Source organism: Rutidosis leptorrhynchoides, chromosome 7 (assembly GCF_046630445.1).
Source record: "Rutidosis leptorrhynchoides isolate AG116_Rl617_1_P2 chromosome 7, CSIRO_AGI_Rlap_v1, whole genome shotgun sequence".
NCBI classification, from domain to species: domain Eukaryota; kingdom Viridiplantae; phylum Streptophyta; class Magnoliopsida; order Asterales; family Asteraceae; genus Rutidosis; species Rutidosis leptorrhynchoides.
The window spans coordinates 39,713,653-39,731,238 of NC_092339.1; the positions used below are offsets into that span (position 1 = coordinate 39,713,653).

General features: G+C 34.6%; 2 protein-coding genes across 2 annotated transcripts; one reads left to right on the plus strand and one right to left on the minus strand.

The window, feature by feature from the left end:
• Positions 1 to 788: 788 nt before the first annotated feature.
• Positions 789 to 3,280, minus strand: LOC139859131 (uncharacterized). Its single transcript, XM_071847936.1, has 4 exons — positions 3,150 to 3,280; positions 1,799 to 3,105; positions 1,123 to 1,729; positions 789 to 876 (listed from the first exon to the last, which is right to left on the minus strand). Exons 1-4 carry the CDS (start codon positions 3,278 to 3,280, stop codon positions 789 to 791), a joined length of 2,133 nt encoding a protein of 710 aa, XP_071704037.1.
• A 6,092-nt stretch (positions 3,281 to 9,372) lies between these two features.
• LOC139859132 (uncharacterized mitochondrial protein AtMg00810-like) lies at positions 9,373 to 10,422 on the plus strand. Its single transcript, XM_071847937.1, has one exon. The coding sequence runs from the start codon at positions 9,373 to 9,375 to the stop codon at positions 10,420 to 10,422; it is 1,050 nt and encodes a 349-aa protein (XP_071704038.1).
• Positions 10,423 to 17,586: the final 7,164 nt, after the last annotated feature.

Consider the following 17,586-nt stretch of genomic DNA (forward strand, 5'->3'; position numbering starts at 1 on the left):
AAGTTCAACTAATGTTAGATAATTAAGTTTTTTCTTAAGCTTAGAACAAAAATTAGAAAGCAACACACAACGTATCTAAATTAAAAATTCAAAATTTCTAGCAATGATGCACAAATCATTTAGAGTAGGGCAAATGGCCCGAGAGGGTAACCTATGTTGTCAAATTTGACAATCAAGGTAACCCCCAATTTCAGTAAGCCCAAAAAGGACTCAATTTTAATTTTCGCTCGCAAAAAGGACTGCGTGTTCAAATTTTTTAAAATTGAGGTAATATCAGACGATTTTTTTATTAAAATCGCGAATTACTTCAAATTGAGACTTGAAACAGATTCCTAATGCTCCGAATTTCATTTTTTGTAAAGCAACTAGATCCAAAACATCACGAAAAGCAATGAATCGAGATGAACAAGTCGTTTGAACAAGCTGAGATGAAAAAGTCGATTCAACCTTTTTCGTGATGTTTTGGATCTAATTGCTTCACAAAAAATGAAATTCGGAGCATTAGGAATCTGTTCCAAGTCTCAATTTGAAGTAATTTGCGATTTTTTTAAAAAAAAATTCGTCTGATATTACCTCAATTTTAAAAAATTTGAACACGCATTCCTTTTTGCAAGCAAAAATTAAAATTGATTCCTTTTTGGGCTTACTGAAATTGGGGGTTACCTTGATTGTCAAATTTGACAATATAGGTTACCCTTTCGGGCCATTTGCCCTTTAGAGTATTGTCAACAATGGATTTATTTTTATACATAGTAATAAAAAAGAAGTTTTACTACGTTGAATGTGTATCAGACTGTCAATGTTACTCTGTCCCTTTGTTTTTTCAAATCAGCGGCTATCGTTAAACTCGAGTTGATCATCAACCCATCAACGATGCTAATAACACGAGATCATGAGATGAAGTAACACATAAAAATAGCAATAGAAACTTGAACAAGTAACAAATATAAACCTCAATTCATATTCAAGACATTAAATACAAGCAAAAGAGCAAAGAAACGCTTGACATGGAAGGGCCTAGCGTTGATGTGCTGATGTAGATTTATAAACGATAGCTAGAAATCACAACTAGGTTAATTAAACATGGTTTGATGAAGTCTTGATGAATAGATTCACACTTACATAATAGTTACTTCTATATGTGATTCATTAGTACTTGCAGAAGCTGGTTGAACTTGGTTTGAACCATTGAGTAACTCACTGTTTGGTAACGCGTGCCACTTTTCAATGTACGCCATCGAGTCCGCATCTATGTTTCGAAGTTGGCGCTTTTCAAGTATGGTAAGAATGTTTTTCGATTTACCAAGAAGCTTAGCTGCAGCGCGGATACTTTGGTGTCTTTTTTCGATTGCATCGTGATGACACATCATCGTTACGACACGTGGTATGTTGGTAAAGCAAGCACAAAACACATCTGCAATTACAGTTGATATCCAGTCAAAAAGCTCCTCATCATTCGGCCAACTTTCTTGCTTATTGCAATGGAGTTGTATGGTTTCACTAATTCTATACATGGAACTTGAAGCGATGAACTTGTGAAGCGAGCGATTCAGACTTTTGGATTTGCGGCTCTTGAAGTGTATGACGTTTTGTACAGCCATATCACCTAACAACCGAAGAATCTCCTTTGATGTTTTTCCTTTGTAAGCCTTGTTTTGAAGATCAATCTGTAGCCACTTGCAATACACTTCCACTTCTGTCCACAAACGCGTAGATGCTTTTCTTGCCTCTGCCAAGTCACCATTTTAGTTGAGGTTTTCTTCTATACGTTTTACAAATTTGAGCCCTTCCCGCATACCAGCAAGTAACTCTTTCACACGAGTATTTGCAACGTTAGGAAGTGCAATAGCAACAGTTGTTAATGTTACTAAAACTAGGCTCCAGCAATTGCGGACATCGTCGCCATGTAAACGCGGGACTTGGTCATTGTCGAACTCTACTACTCCATTGAAATTTGTAGATTTTTCTAATAGCTTCATAACATTTCTCGGATCTTTTTTTTCGGATACTTGAAGAAGCTTTGTTATAGATCTGAGGATATTTTTCAATACTCTGTTTGAAAGTACCGCATCCTCTTCAAATAGTAGCACACATCTCCTATATTCTTTCACCTCTGAATTTATGTTATTGTTCGATGCATTTGGTTTCCGAATGCAAGTTTTAAAAAATAATTTGCAGAGATACCAACAATAAGAGATTACGATCAGAAAACATCTAGGAACGAGACAAAACGTTTTACATATAACTGCAGCCAATATTTGAAGTGCTATACATATGTTCAAAATCAAGTTTTTGACCTGATTGAAAACCATTTTGCAATGGCAGCCTGGTATATGTGAACGGATATGATTCCGTTTCCAGTGTTGAAGCCTTCGGATCCATTGTTTCTCAACTCTGAATATATTTATGTGGTTCTTGCTCCATTTTTTAGAGATGTTGAAATAACTAATGACACTGAAACATCTAGACACTGGTGCTATACTACCTACTAATCTACCAACTAATTGGAGAATAACAATAGCTTTGATTGACCACTTATAATCCGATTCTCCTAAATCTGCTAAAAAAGATGTATCAAGAAGAATGATTGCTGAAGAGAAAGCAAGATATAAACATACAACCCCTAGAGCGGAAGAAACTTGTGAACAAGCAATCACAAATTGAGGGTTACTAGTTTCTGCCATTACCCAATACTTCTTAACGTTATGCACAAGTTCCTTATAAGAGAAATGAATCTTCTTATGATTTGAGTACAGTCCGTGCAGCTCTTTGCACTGTAGTTCGAAGATTCGTCTAGATTCTGGAACAATTAAAGCTACTGAAAATACCAATACAGTGGGTAATATGAATAATAAGGAAATCACACTATCAACCAACAACCCTGTAACCATTTGAATGCATACATTTACTATAATAGTGATTAAGAGAATACCCAAAGCTATCATGTTGGCTAAAAGTTCTCTGTCACCCATAAGCCCTAAAGAAGGGAGAAGATTGGCTAACATGGTGAACAAGAAAACCATGCTAAAAACTTTGGTGACTGTATCAAAACTATCATTCTTGATAGTAGTTAATCCACCGGTATCTTCATTGCTGCGGCTATAACTGTAAGTGAAGCAGCATTGAGTGTGAAAAATTTGCATGGAAACCATAGTTTCCCTTGTCTGAAGCCGTGGAAGGCGTCAGCTGCCATCGCAAGAGTGCAAACTAGAGATGCTATTGCGATATACAACCCCACCCACGGCACCGCATCCTCAGGAGTCTTAAAAGGCAAAGACATCCTTCTAAACAAGAATCAAATATATATATATATATATATATATATATATATATATATATATATATATATATATATATATATATATATATATATATATATATTGAGTAATAATTACTTATTTTGAAAAACAAAGACAGGCAAGTTTGTACTTAAATATAGCAGAACAAGAGCTACTTGATACTTGATGTATACAAAACATATTTTACTTGCACCTTGCAAGTTCATGGAAAGAGTGCATCAAGACTTTATTTTCTTATTTCATCAATGTGTGAAATGTTTCTTCCCCTTTACTTTTGAGGGGACAATAATATGGCATGCAATATTATTCAATGAAGCTTGACCTAAAGTAAACGAATGAAATGACACCATTAACATATATGTTACACTACTGAAAATCATTTACTAATGTATTTATTTGTTCATTTAACCTACAAAACATAATTGAAAATATCAAATGATATCGGATCAAAGTGATAATACGAGTTACGATGTCATAAGATTGGTGCCCCTGCTGCTGCGGTTATTGCACACATTTGAAAAGTATTGTGACATAAACTATGACCACGGGCGGATCCAGCATGGTGCAACCGGGGTCATCCGCCCCCGGCGATCGAAAATATTTTAATAATTTTTTATGTAAATGCGATAAAACCGTGCGTAACTATCAGGTTATATAATATATAGAAGAAATATGTAACAAACTGCTCTTGGATCAGCTGGTTAATGTAAGGCGCTAATAACAAACTGGTTGGGGGTTCGAGTCTTGCAGCAGCTGTTTTTATTACTTTTTTGATAACATTTATAAGTTATCTCTTTGAAAAACTTAGGAGCTATGTCTATTTTTTATATGATTTTTAAAATTCAAATAATTTTAGTAAATTTTTGCCCCCGTAGAAAATTAATCCTGGATCCGCCACTGACTATGACCGATAAATGGTTTGTAGCAAGGAAGAAGTTTCATGAAAAGGCTTTAGTGGTAGGATTCTATCAAGCTTTGTTTGCCACTAAATGTCTTTTTATTTTATTTGTAGTGAAATAGTAATATGGTTACTTTATTTAAATAGAGTAATAATTAGAGAAGAGTTAATTCACGCCTCTTTTTAAATGAAGATATATATATATATATATATATATATATATATATATTAACAGCAAGAAGAGATATTATTGGAACGTTTAATCTTAAAGGGTATAACTAGTGAAATGACCCGTGAAATCACGGGTTTGTTTAAACGAAACAATATATAGATAATAAGTGAATGTAACGGGTGGGTAAATAACCGTGCAAAATTTATTGAGTTTATTAAAAAATATTTTTTTTAACTATACAAATTAAGAGCCCGTGCAATCACGGAAGTTTAAAAAATAAATCATAGAAGTTAGTATAGAGAGTTAGAGACACATAAAAGAAGTTGCATGATTTAATGAAGGACAATTAGAGACACATAAAAGAACTTGCATGATTTATTGAATGACAATTGAATAGGCTCATTTCATTACAATGACATTAAGAAAAATAAACCAAAGTTGCAGCAACTATCCAAACATACAAAAGTGCCAAAATGAAACAATACACAAATACAGAGTTCGTAATTAACACTGTTTGTAGAAGCAGCATCCAAAGAACCTGTACGTAATGACTGATGCTTCCTACAGAAATAGTATCTGCCATACATCATTAACTACCACAAGCTCAAAATTCAATGAAAGTCAATATTAGTGTTGCATATTCGAATATTTGATGTGGAACCACATATTGGTAATAAATGTAAAGTTATATATATATATATATATATATATATATATATATATATATATATATATATGAAAATACATTTCAATCTGATGTTGCCACCATATACATCAACTTTGGTACTTTGAAGTACAAATGAAAAATTCAAAAACGAATCTATATCTACATGTGTATGTTTAAAATTAAGAACAAATTTTTCTTTAACAACTCATTATAAATGTTTAATATTAAATTCTCACTTTAACAACTCATGTCAAAATTTATACACACCTTTGAATACAACTCATTATAGATGTTTAAAACTAAGAACAAACTTTTACTTTAACCTATTGACCAGCTCTATCATCATTTGCAGTGATATGTTCAACAAAATAATAATTCCATTCCAATCTAGAACTTATCCAAATAACAATGAATTTACGCAGAAACCAACCAAGTTTTATCTCATTACACCTAATCCGCAAAATCTAGGTACAAATATCGCATGGTTACAATATCTCAATTTGATACTAACACCATTAGATCATCATCACAAACAATTAATAAAAGTAACAATAAAATTTGAAAGGATGTAAAAGGCAACAACAAAACTTGTTAACGAAGAGTTTCCTTACCTTTTTTCGTTTCAACAGTGTCATGTCCAAACTTAGACAATTTCATGTACCATCATAGAGTCTCAACATGTTTTTATTAGCCATTGTTTTAAGCACATGTTGAAAACCATGTACCTAAAAACTAATACTGTATACAACTATAAGAGTCGGAAGTACAAGAAATAAAGGATAAAATATACTCCGTACCTTGTTTCAGCTGTAATTTATAAGGACATTAGTCGTGCTTTCCATACCTATAGGCATAGCCATATCATTTATGTCAAACGGGATTATCTGTGCTGTCAACGTGGTTGTTGTATTTAACCAAAAAAAAAAAAAAAAAAACAATTGTTACAGTTGTCATGAAACTTCAACAATTTAACCTCATGCGATAAAACTGTTCCACTAAAAATAATTCGCTTCAGTCATACAAAACAATTGACAAACCTTTCATCTCTGATGCACAAACTTTGTTAATGGAGATGCTGCTAATCGTGTTAGGAATTTCCGCATTAAGTATGTCTTCGGTTTTCATGTGTCTGTGTAATGTTTTCAACAACACTGTTTCAATTACCACAAACAATTTCATTTGCTTCAGTAATAGATGTAACTATTTTTTATAGTAATAAATAAATAAATAAAATGTTTTAAAATTATAAACTAAACTTAAATATGAATAAAGAAATGAAATTGGGGAAAACCTTGATATTGGCATCCTTGGCAAACTTGTCCAGGATAACAAAAACACTAGAGCACTATACCTTCAACGACAGTTCAACACTGTTCGTCTTGATGATTTCACCGATTGTGCTGCTTATTGTCAAGAAATCAAGATGTTAGCTGATCAGCTTCGAAACGTTGGTGATAAAGTATCTGATGACCGTATGGTACTCCAACTTATTGCCGGATTGAATGATTCTTTTGACACTGGTGGAACTTATTTTACTCAATTGGATAAACTTCCAACTTTCTATGATGCCCGATCCAAATTAATTTTGGAAGAAACTCGTAAGGAGAAACAGGCGATGAACAATTCAACTCATAACGACGCCGCCCTTGTTGCCGCCGTACCTTCAAAACCATCGGTCCCCAATATTCCGATGCCCAATAATCCGGCACCACCATCTGACCGATACAATACACCGGCTTCAGTCAATCCTCAGCCGTACCAGTACTCTAACAACCGAGGACGTGGCCGTAATAACAGTTATCGGGGTAGGAATGGTAGAGGTCGTGGCCGGAACTATTCTCAGAACACATCAAATCAATTTTGGAACGGTTACCCTCACTGGATGTATTCTTCACCTCCTTGGGCTCCCCAATGGGCTAGTCCACCTTGTCCATATCCCACTCAGCCCTACACTAATACCCCAAATCACCAGGCTGGTATTTTGGGTCTAAGGTCGAATCACGTGAACAGTGCAAATCAGGCTCGTTACTCTACTGGGTCATTGTCATCCGGTTACAGCCCGACTGATATTGATAGTGCAATGCATACGATGACTCTTAATCCTCCCGATGATACGTGGTACATGGATACAGGAACTACTTCTCATATGACTGCAAATTCAGGTAATCTTGAGTTTTATTATCCCTTAAGGCTTCGTAAAAACATTATTGTTGGGAACAGTCATGGCATTCCAATTCACGGTTTTGGTCACTCTACCTTCAATAATTTTTCCCGTCCCCTTTACTTACAAAATATACTTCACTCACCTACACTTATTAAAAATCTTGTCTCTGTTCGTCGCTTATCAACTGATAATAACATTTCTCTGGAATTTGATCCTTTTGGTTTTACTGTGAAGGATTTTCCGCAGGGCAAACCAATCCTGAGATGTAACAGTACTGGAGATCTTTATCCTATCACCAACTCATTGTTGAAGCATCTATCTCAACCTTCTACCTTTGCTGCTTTTTCTACAAACATCTGGCACCATCGTCTTGGACATCCAGGCGATGATATATTGCGCTCTCTTAATAATAAAAAGTTTATTTCTTGTCCTAAACAATCTTTACATTCTATTTGTCAATCTTGTGTGTTTGGAAAACAAATAAAGTTGCCATTTGTTTCTTCTTTATCCACTACTTTATCGCCTTTTGATATTATACATTGTGATTTATGGACTTCTCCGGTTCCCAGTACTGCCGGATACAAATACTATATTCTATTCTTAGACAATCATACTAATTTTTTATGGACATATCCTCTTGTTAACAAATATAATGTTTTTTCAACTTTTCTCAAGTTTAATTCCTATATTAAAACACAATTTGAAAAGCCTATCAAAACCTTCCAATGTGATAATGGAACCGAGTATAACAATAAGAATTTTCATCAATTTTGTGCCACACATGGAATGCAATTTCGTTTTTCTTATCCATACTCTTCATCTCAAAACGGTAGATCAGAAAGAAAAATACGTGCTATTAATAACATCATACGAACCCTTCTCTCTCATGCTTCTCTTCCACTATCTTTTTGGCCTCACGCCCTTCAAATGGCTACCTACTTACTAAATATTCTACCTACTAAAACTCTCAATCTTCAATCTCCAACTCAATGTCTCTATAACCGCATTCCCACTTACTCTCACCTTCGTACTTTCGGTTGTCTATGCTACCCTCTTCTACCCTCTCATACTATCAATAAACTACAACCCCGTTCAACTCCTTGTGTTTTTCTTGGGTATCCTCCAAATCATCGCGGTTACAAATGTTATGATCCCAAAACTAATAAATTTATTATCTCTCGACATGTTATGTTTGATGAATCTCAATTTCCCTTTGCTACAACTCCTAGCTCAAACACTTCTAAGTATCATTTGTTAACAGACAACATAATTACATCCTTATATGCTCCTGTTATTGCAACTCACAATCAACGAACGCACGACCCAACAGTCACCCATCCGGCCCAGTTAGCTGATGATAACCCAACACACTTTAGCCCTCTAAACTCTCACTCACCACCAAATACATCTCGCGCTCAGCCTACTCCCTCAATATCTTCTCCCCTTTCCACTAATGGCCTATCACCTTTATCACCATCTAATTCTAACGAAACTGTTCCACCTATTGTTACTACTTCAACTAATAACTCTTCACAATCTATTTCATCTTCTCAGGAACATTCAAATGCATCTAGTCCTCCTTCCCCACCTCCTAACCGAACCATAATCACTCGTAGCATGACCGATATTCACAAACCCAAAGTCCCGTTCAATCTTTCCTCCACAACCACTATCTCTCCTCTTCCTCGCTCACCTAAAGAAGCCCTCTCTGATCCTAATTATAACATGGCTATGACCGATGAATACAAAGCCTTAATGGATGATAATAATACTTGGGTGTTTGTCCCGCGGTCACCTCACATGCATGTTATTCGCAGCATGTGGATCTTTAGACACAAATTAAAATCGGACTGGTCTCTTGAGCGATACAAGGCTCGGTTGGTTGGTGATGGGCGTTCGCAAACTGTTGGCATCGATTGTAATGAAACATTTAGTCCGGTAGTCAAACCAGCTACTATACGACTTGTCTTATCCATTGCACTTTCAAAGTCATGGAACATTAATCAGCTTGATGTTAAAAACGCGTTTCTCCACGGTTCACTACATGAAACTGTCTACATGTATCAGCCTTATGGTTTTCATGATAGTGCTAAACCGGATCATGTTTGCTTATTAAAACGTTCGTTATATGGGTTAAAGCAAGCATCTCGCGCTTGATGCCAACGATTCGCCATGTTTGCCTCTTCTATTGGTTTCACTCATAGTCGCTCGGATCACTCTTTATTCATCTACACACGTGGACTTGACACTGCCTATTTATTACTATACGTTGATGATATTATTTTGGTCACTTCTTCGGACTCCTTACGTACACAGTTGATGACTCTTTTTGGCAATGAATTTGCCATGAAAGACTTAGGTTCCTTAAGTTATTTTTTAGGCATCTCGGTGACGCGTGATGCACACGGGCTCTTCCTTAGTCAAGAAAAATATGCTGAGGATATTCTTACTCGCGCTGGTATGTCGAACTGCAAGTTCGTCAAAACTCCGGTTGACACGAATGGTAAAATGAGTTCTAACAGTGGTCCTTCATATTCGGACCCCACAAAGTTTCGAAGTTTGGCAGGTGCTCTCCAATACTTAACATTCACCAGGCCCGACATTTCTTACGCGGTTCAACAAATTTGTCTCCACATGCATGATCCGAAGGAATGTCACATGCAAGCTTTGCGTCGGATAATTAAATATTTACGTGGTACTATTTCTCATGGCCTACAGCTAACCAAGAGCTCCCTTTCGTCTCTTGTTTCATATACAGATGCTGATTGGGGTGGTTGCCCCGATACACGACGCTCCACATCTGGTTATTGTGTGTTTTTAGGTGGTAATCTCGTTTCTTGGTCCGCTAAACGACAACCTACCGTGTCTTATTCGAGTGTCGAACCCGAATATCGAGGGGTCGCAAATGTAGTTTCGGAATCATGTTGGCTTCGTAATATACTTTTGGAACTTCTATGTCCTATCTCCAAGGCCACCATCGTTTTTTGTGATAATGTTAGTGCTATCTTTCTTTCCGGCAATTCGGTTCAACATCAAAGAACTAAGCACATCGAAATGGATATTCACTTTGTCCGAGAAAAGGTAGCACGTGGTCAGATTCGCATTCTTCATGTTCCGACACGGTTTCAGATTGCTGGTATTTTTACTAAAGGATTGCCTCGGGTCTTGTTTGAAAAATTTCGGACCAGTTTGAACGTCCGTTTGCCCTCCCGCTCAAACTGAGGGGCTGTATTAGCCGATGTCTATATTATCTTGCATATATTCTCTATATTTAGATTATTCTTTGTATAGTTGTCTACACCAAGTCAACTCTAGTTATATTTAGCAAAGATCACATAGAATCATTGGAGAGCATTGTATATATACGGTTGATGTATTGTAACCAAATCATTCAAGAATCAATTACTTACAACATCAGTAGTAAAAAGTAGAGACGACTCTTTATCCCTGACCTTTTCAAGTAGTGACGTCATGTTGTCGTGAACTACCTGTGAATAAATCCAAACTTTAAGAACTTTAAAATTGACAGTTGTATTACCATGGTACGATTATTTAAAATAGATCTTTTTACAACATCGCAAATGAACCAATTTACTGTTTACTTGCTAATAGGAGTTACTTTATCAGGGGCATGTCTTCACATTCACCAGCTTCTCCTCCTTCAATGCAAGGACTTTTCTTGTTACCTTAAGTGGTGCTTCATCACCCTGAAAATGCCAAGAACCACCTAACCTATCAACATCAAGTGTATAGAAAACCATTTTTATTTTATATCATCCATTAAAACTAACATATAATACGTATTATACAATGTGATTTTCAATGAATTGTTAGAGTTTGAACCTCTAATGAATGCATGATGTGTGCCAAGCCAAATACATAACATGGTAAAGCCTTTTGTATGGTCTGCCGCACCTACTTTCTATAATATGGTTTTTGAAGTAGGTAATTACGATTACGATTATAAACATAATATGAAACAGTCTTGATCCCTTATATTCTATGCATATAATCACAAATGCTAAAGATCAATAAAAGGCAATGAGGATTAACAGAGACATAAACTATAAAAATAACATAGCGATTAATAAATAAAGCAACATACAAATCACATACTTTAACCAACAAATAATTCAAAACCATTTAAGCAATCATTCAGTTTTGAGCCTTTATCGATCTTTCTAGCATAGTGATAACAAAACCTCAAAAAAATCAATTTATCAGTTATCTAGTTACTCCGTATCTTATAGGGAGTAATAATATTTAAATTTTAATTATATAAATTTTATATTAATGACATCATCTACATGGTCTTAAATTTTTTTAATTTTCTTTTGTTTTTTTTTGTATGAAGAAAAATTCATTATTTATGACATCATAAGGTTAGTGTTTTAATAGAATCTATAGATTTGCATTTTCTATTTAATCTTTCTTCAAACTGATCATGAAACAGATTCAAAAAGATTTGCAGCTTAACTGATATTTTGTTCCTTTTTTATCTGTCTAATGCTTCAAAGTATCATGAACAAAATGATTATCTGGTCACATGTTGTATGTATGGACATGTGGCATGTCCCAGTTGGTTCTGTAAAAACCTATACCATAAAGCAGTTGGACGATGATATACTTTACACATTTAATATGTGTGGCTGAAGCTTCTCAAAAAAAAAAAATGTGTGGCTGAATTATGGAAGCAAACTAGTTAATTTTCATATTGCTTTAGTGGCCACCTATCATGTGTTATTTGACCCCATGTTTATGGCTGACATTCATGCATTCTCTACATTAATAAAGTTCTAACTATAAAAGGAAGGCCATAAGTTCAACTATAAAAGGAAGGCTTTGTAGCTTCATTTTCTTGATCCTAAATTACACTCTCCATCTAACCTTCTGTTTTAGCTCATGTGGTAGTAAACTGTCACTCTTAGCAAGTGGTCAAAAGTTTGACTCACGTAAAATGCAGCATTAAACACAAGGTTGCCCCTTAACCCTTGAATTCCACCCAAGGGTGACTTTCGCACATCGCTTTGTGAGGGCGGTGCGGGAGAGGGGTTTACCGCTCATGCCCTCAGATTGCACCAGGTTTCCTCCCGAGCAGCAGTTGGGGGTGGTTTATGCAACAGTTCTCCCTCTCAAATTATTTAAAAAAAATATATTCTCCATCTTGTATATTGTATACAGAGTTAATAGAGTAATTACATGACCTATAACATAATCGATTTCACTTTTCCCCCAAATCCTCTCAATTTCACTTTTCCCCCAAATCCTCCTCTCAAAACGTATCACATAATCAATTCTTCGTGAATCTCATATCCATCGCTACCTTCAGTTAGTCATCACATAATCTCCCAAATCCTTCAAACGCTGCTGAAGCTAATGATAATAATTAATGATAACAATAATAATAATAATGATGATGATGATGATGAGTCGCCGTAGATCTCGTGTAATCAAACTGAACCGGAGGTGTAGATATGTAAGTATCAATTGCTCAGATTAATAGTTTACCATGATAAAGGCTTTTCTAGAGAGAGTGAATATGCACTCAATTATGAACACTAAGCTATAGCTTTTCCTTTGCTCTTGCTTCTAACAAATTTGTTGCTCATCTACTAGTCAAAAATGCCCGAACGAGAATGTACGTTTGATTGTGTTATTAGTTTTTGTTAAATACAATGCAAATTTAGAATAATATGGAATTAGTAAATGTATATGGTTAAATATCTAGATATTAATATGTATATGAAAAATATCTAGATATTAAAATGTATAGAAAAATCTAGATATTTATATGTGTAAGAAATATCTAGATATTTATATGTATAAAAATATCTAGATATTTATATATCCATGGAAATATCTAGTTTCTAGAAACATCCATGGAGAAGTATAAATATAGGTGGTGGGTTCATTTGTGTAAAGTGTGAGAGTTGTGAGGAAGTAAGAAGAGTGTGAGTTAGAGAATAGAAAACATATAAGTAAGCAATATTGTAATTATATTTTGTATTAATAAAAGTGTTCTTTGTTAAGTTTCCCGGTTAAGCCTTAGTTTGTGTTTAAGTTCTTAGTGCACTTGTGTTATTTTTATTATATGGTCGGCTCTGCCTCCTAAGTGATATATGGTCGGTTATACCGCCTGAATGATATATGGTCGACACTGTCGCCTAAACATTATTGTGCAATAAGGATTCATAAAATTAAAGGCTAACCAACGTCAAAGTGTTGGTATAGTGAGTGTAGTATAATCTAGGTCCTCTATAGTGGGTGTGTTGGGCTCATCGAAGCTTCCAACAATTGGTATCAGAACGGGTCGTTCGGGACCATTGCTAGTGGAGGTACTCATCGGTAAACGTTGGACGTTTACATCATCTTGTTAATACCAAGGCCCTAAGGGAGATTCTGTCGGAGCACAGTTAGGAACTGTGAAAGCTCATCGGTCTGGGACCAAGCTTATTGGATATTGGACGTCATGATGGCAGATCATGCAAGTACGAGCGGTGGAATCAAGAGTCTCCATAACCACAACTATGGTTATTGGCGGACTTGCATAGAATCCTACCTACAAGGACATGATTTATGGGAAATAGTTGTTGGCAGTGACACAACGCCTCCACCGAAAGAAAATGCCGAAGCCTTGAGAAAATGGAACATCAAGGCCGGGAAGGCTTTATTTATATTGAAGACTACAATCGAGGAGGATCTATTGGAGCACATCCGTGACGAGAAAACACCAAAGGCAGCTAGGGAAACTTTTGAAAAATTGTTTTCAAAGAAGAATGAAGCACGCCTCCAGCTCTTGAAAAATGAGCTCGCAGGTATCTCACAAGGAAGTCTATCTATTTCTCAGTATTTCACCAAGGTGAAATCTATTTGTCGTGAGATATCTCAACTTGCTCCTGAAGAGAAAGTGAGTGATGCAAAGATGAAAAGAATTATCATCCATGGCTTAAGGTCCGAGTATAATGGATTTATAGCCGCTGTGAGAGGATGGCCTACTCAACCATCATTAATAGAGTTGGAGAATTTATTGGCTAACCAAGAAGCCTTAGCCAAGTGTAGTGACCCGAACTTTTCCATGTTTATATATATTAATTGAGATTGATATTTACATGATTAAATGTTTCCAACATGTTAAGCAATCAAACTTGTTAAGACTTGATTAATTGAAATAGGTTTCATATAGACAATTGACCACCCAAGTTGACCGGTGATTCACGAACGTTAAAACTTGTAAAAACTATATGATGACATATATATGGTTATATATATAGTTAACATGATATTATGATAAGTAAACATATCATTAAGTATATTAACAATGAACTACATATGTAAAAACAAGACTACTAACTTAATGATTTTGAAACGAGACATATATGTAACGATTATCGTTGTAACGACATCTAATGTATATATATCATATTAAGAGATATTCATACATCATAATATCATGATAATATAATAAATTAAAATCTCTTTTGATATTATAAACATTGGGTTAACAACATTTAACAAGATCGTTAACCTAAAGGTTTCAAAACAACATTTACATGTAACGACTAACGATGACTTAACGACTCAGTTAAAATGTATATACAGGTAGTGTTTTAATATGTATTCATACACTTTTGAAAGACTTCAAGACACTTATCAAAATACTTCTACTTAACAAAAATGCTTACAATTACATCCTCGTTCAGTTTCATCAACAATTCTACTCGTATGCACCCGTATTCGTACTCGTACAATACACAGCTTTTAGATGTATGTACTATTGGTATATACACTCCAATGATCAGCTCTTAGCAGCCCATGTGAGTCACCTAACACATGTGAGAACCATCATTTGGCAACTAGCATGAAATATCTCATAAAATTACAAAAATATGAGTAATCATTCATGACTTATTTACATGAAAACAAAATTACATATCCTTTATATCTAATCCATACACCAACGACCAAAAACACCTACAAACACTTTCATTCTTCAATTTTCTTCATCTAATTGATCTCTCTCAAGTTCTATCTTTAAGTTCTAAGTGTTCTTCATAAATTCCAAAAGTTCTAGTTTCATAAAATCAAGAATACTTTCAAGTTTGCTAGCTCACTTCCAATCTTGTAAGGTGATCATCCAACCACAAGAAATCTTTGTTTATTACAGTAGGTTATCATTCTAATACAAGGTAATAATCATATTCAAACTTTAGTTCAATTTCTATAACTATAACAATCTTATTTCAAGTGATGATCTTACTTGAACTTGTTTTCGTGTCATGATTTTGCTTCAAGAACTTCGAGCCATCCAAGGATCCATTGAAGCTAGATCCATTTTTCTCTTTTCCAGTAGGTTTATCCAAGGAACTTAAGGTAGCAATGATGTTCATAACATCATTCGATTCATACATATAAAGCTATCTTATTCGAAGGTTTAAACTTGTAATCCCTAGAACATAGTTTAGTTAATTCTAAACTTGTTCGCAAACAAAAGTTAATCCTTCTAACTTGACTTTTAAAATCAACTAAACACATGTTCTATATCTATATGATATGCTAACTTAATGATTTAAAACCTGGAAACACGAAAAACACCGTAAAACCGGATTTACGCCGTCGTAGTAACACCGCGGGCTGTTTTGGGTTAGTTAATTAAAAACTATGATAAAATTTGATTTAAAAGTTGTAATTCTGAGAAAATGATTTTTATTATGAACATGAAACTATATCCAAAAATTATGGTTAAACTCAAAGTGGAAGTATGTTTTCTAAAATGGTCATCTAGACGTCGTTCTTTCGACTGAAATGACTACCTTTAAAAAAATGACTTGTAACTTATTTTTTCGACTATAAACCTATACTTTTCTGTTTAGATTCATAAAATAGAGTTCAATATGAAACCATAGCAATTTGATTCACTCAAAACGGATTTAAAATGAAGAAGTTATGGGTAAAACAAGATTGGATAATTTTTCTCATTTTAGCTACGTGAAAATTGGTAACAAATCTATTCCAACCATAACTTAATCAACTTGTATTGTATATTATGTAATCTTGAGATACCATAGACACGTATACAATGTTTCGACCTATCATGTCGACACATATATGTATATTTCAGAACAACCATAGACACTCTATATGTGAATGTTGGAGTTAGCTATACAGGGTTGAAGTTGATTCCAAAATATATATAGTTTGAGTTGTGATCAATACTGAGATACGTATACACTGGGTCGTGGATTGATTCAAGATAATATTTATCGATTTATTTCTGTACATCTAACTGTGGACAACTAGTTATAGGTTACTAACGAGGACAGCTGACTTAATAAACTTAAAACATCAAAATATATTAAAAGTGTTGTAAATATATTTTGAACATACTTTAATATATATGTATATATTGTTATAGGTTCGTGAATCAACAGTGGCCAAGTCTTACTTCCCGACGAAGTAAAAATCTGTGAAAGTGAGTTATAGTCCCACTTTTAAAATCTAATATTTTTGGGATGAGAATACATGCAGGTTTTATAAATGATTTATAAAATAGACACAAGTACGTGAAACTACATTCTATGGTTGAATTATCGAAATCGAATATGCCCCTTTTTATTAAGTCTGGTAATCTAAGAATTAGGGAACAGACACCCTAATTGACGCGAATCCTAAAGATAGATCTATTGGGCCCAACAAGCCCCATCCAAAGTACCGGATGCTTTAGTACTTCGAAATTTATATCATATCCGAAGGGTGTCCCGGAATGATGGGGATATTCTTATATATGCATCTTGTTAATGTCGGTTACCAGGTGTTCACCATATGAATGATTTTTATCTCTATGTATGGGATGTGTATTGAAATATGAAATCTTGTGGTCTATTATTATGATTTGATATATATAGGTTAAACCTATAACTCACCAACATTTTTGTTGACGTTTTAAGCATGTTTATTCTCAGGTGATTATTAAGAGCTTCCGCTGTCGCATACTTAAATAAGAACGAGATTTGGAGTCCATGCTTGTATGATATTGTGTAAAAACTGCATTCAAGAAACTTATTTTGTTGTAACATATTTGTATTGTAAACCATTATGTAATGGTCGTGTGTAAACAGGATATTTTAGATTATCATTATTTGATAATCTACGTAAAGCTTTTTTAAACCTTTATTGATGAAATAAAGGTTATGGTTTGTTTTAAAATGAATGCAGTCTTTGAAAAACGTCTCATATAGAGGTCAAAACCTCGCAACGAAATCAATTAATATGGAACGTTTTTAATCAATAAGAACGGGACATTTCAGTTGGTATCAGAGCGTTGGTCTTAGAGAACCAGAATTTTGCATTAGTGTGTCTTATCAAGTTTGTTAGGATGCATTAGTGAGT